The 2,102-nt window shown below is 66.0% G+C and overlaps 1 protein-coding gene across 1 annotated transcript in view; it reads right to left on the bottom strand.

The window, feature by feature from the left end:
* IL17RE (interleukin 17 receptor E) overlaps positions 1 to 2,038 on the bottom strand; it is a gene marked incomplete at its 3' end in the record, with an annotated part of 9,568 nt that extends 7,530 nt beyond the window's left edge. Inside the window, exons 1-12 of the mRNA XM_009999319.1 lie at positions 2,033 to 2,038; positions 1,881 to 1,998; positions 1,668 to 1,807; positions 1,516 to 1,584; positions 1,327 to 1,393; positions 1,065 to 1,252; positions 834 to 881; positions 685 to 730; positions 424 to 572; positions 281 to 349; positions 150 to 201; positions 1 to 82 (exon numbers count right to left, since the gene is read on the bottom strand). The exon at positions 1 to 82 is cut by the window's left edge and continues 17 nt beyond it. Coding sequence (XP_009997621.1) covers positions 1 to 82; positions 150 to 201; positions 281 to 349; positions 424 to 572; positions 685 to 730; positions 834 to 881; positions 1,065 to 1,252; positions 1,327 to 1,393; positions 1,516 to 1,584; positions 1,668 to 1,807; positions 1,881 to 1,998; positions 2,033 to 2,038 — 1,034 coding nt within the window. The remainder of the gene's footprint in view (positions 83 to 149; positions 202 to 280; positions 350 to 423; positions 573 to 684; positions 731 to 833; positions 882 to 1,064; positions 1,253 to 1,326; positions 1,394 to 1,515; positions 1,585 to 1,667; positions 1,808 to 1,880; positions 1,999 to 2,032) is intronic.
* Between the last annotated feature and the right edge of the window lie 64 nt (positions 2,039 to 2,102).

Genomic DNA, 2,102 nt, shown 5'->3' with positions numbered 1-2,102 from the left:
CTGCGGCAGTTGAGGAGCAGCAGGGTCACCACCAGCCCCAGTGCCAGTGCCAGCCCCAGCAGCCCGAAGTGCCTGCGGGAGACTGGGAGAAGGGTGGTGAGTGGGGGCTGTCTGCCCACCCCTGCTGCCCCCCCAGGACCCTCACTCACCATCAGGACACAGCAGCTGCTTCCGAGCAAAACGCACATCTGAGCGCCACACCTGAGGAAGGGGCTGGGTGAGGGGGGACCAGGTTGGGGTCTGCCCCACGGTGCAGGCACCAGTCTGGGGGTCACCTTACCAGCACGCAGCTGCCCAGGACCTGCACAGGCAGCAGCAGCGCCATCTCCCCTGGGGCAGAGCCCTCGGGCTGCAAAGCACAAGGGCAGGGTCAGCATGGGCCGGCCCCCCCAGTGTCTCTCCCCCCATCCCCACATTGCTCACCCGTGTGACAGTGTAGAGGGGGGCCTCGGGCTCGCACTGCCCGCCCCGGCGCTGGCACAGGGCTGCGCTGAAGGCTGCGGGGATGCTGGAGGTGAGGTGCAGGCGTAGCTGCAGCCCTCGGACGCTCACCGAGACGTTCCAGGCAGTCTCTGCAGCCACCAGAAAGAGAGGGGGGGACTCATGGAATGCTCAAGGGGATGTGAGGGACCCTGAGGCACGGCTGAACTCCACCCACGGGTGGCCCCCACCCACCGGTCTCACCTGGCTGGTGAGGACACTCCACGTGGCTGCTGTTCCTGTAGGAGAACTTGAGGAAGTGGGTGTTAGAGGAGGGGCTGGGTGAGCTGCCATCGCCCTCCATTGCCCCCAGCCCCTTCCCAGGCAGTGCCCACCCGTCCACAGGGGCTTACTCGGAAGCAGAGTTGGGGATGCACGTCCACCTTGTCCAGTGTGTATGCCTAGAGTGGGCAGAGAAGGTGTCACCATCACTGTCCCCAACCCACACAGCCCATGGGCACCCCCACACCTGCCCACTGCCCCCAATGGACCCTGGAGTCCTGTGGGTGCCCCAGCCACGGTCATAGCCCTGCACCCCCCTGGACTGATGGCCCCATAGCATCTCAAAGGCCAGGCCCTTCTACCTGGTCCTCCTCACTGGCCGTGGAGTTGGGGACATCATGGCAAGGTGCAGACTCGGCTGCCGTCTCCCTCCAGCACAGGGTGGCCCGGGGGTGCAGGGGGCAGCTGGAACTCAGCACCATAGCCATCTGGTCCTTGCTGCTGGTGCTGTAGTCGTGGAAGCGCACCGAGGACCATAGCTCAGGACCATCTGCAGGGCAACAGGTCAGTGGGTTGGGAGGACAGCCAGGGGGACCCCCAGGACCAAGCTCCCCAAGCACTCACAAGTGGATGGCTGGTCACGGAAGGGGCAGTGCTTGCTGCGTGGGCTGTCATGGTGGGAGTAGGAGGCCTGGGGGAGTAGAGCGGGGTGGTCAGGGCAGGATAAGCCCCCATCTCATCAGCCTCCCCTTGCTGCACAGGCAGAGATGTGCAGGGAGAGGGGCCCAGCAGCCACAGGGGAGGGTAACACACCTCAATGCACAGGCAGGGCACCAGGAACTCGTATGGCAGCGAGACGTGGTGGCCCCCCTCCACCAGTACCTGTGGGCGTGGAGGAAGCATCAGCTGGTGGGAAGCACAGAAGCCCCTCGCCGGGGGTGGGCGAGGCTGGCCAGAGCCATTACCTGCCGGTGGAAAGGCCGAGGCAGCTCCTCACATTCCAGGGCCAGCTGGTGGCACAGCCGCACCTTCAGGGCAGGACCCTCAGGCACCCACACCTCGATGGCCCGTGCCTCGGGGACCCAGGCGTGAGTGAAGATGGGCCCTGTGGAGCAGACAGGGGTCAGCTGGTCCTGACATCCCCTCCGGGACACCCCGAGGGTCTCCCTCAGCCTCACCAGGGAGCTCAGCAGTGACCAGGCAGCTGCGCCTCAGGACCAAGCCTCTGTCAGGGATGGTGCGGAGGGAGACAAGGACCTGCTGCCCACTCTCCACCGGGAAGCAGTCGAAATGCACCTGCCACTGTGGGGAGCAGGGGGGTCAGCAGGACCCCCATGGCTCCAAATCCCGCCCTCCCCGGTGCACCCCAGACTCACTGTCGAGCTGCTCGGCTCCCACGG

Source organism: Chaetura pelagica, unplaced genomic scaffold (assembly GCF_000747805.2).
Source record: "Chaetura pelagica isolate M959 unplaced genomic scaffold, ChaPel_1.0 scaffold316, whole genome shotgun sequence".
Lineage (NCBI taxonomy): Eukaryota > Metazoa > Chordata > Aves > Apodiformes > Apodidae > Chaetura > Chaetura pelagica.
The sequence above is the reverse complement of the archived record's forward strand: the minus strand, read 5'-3'. Positions and strand labels throughout refer to the sequence as shown.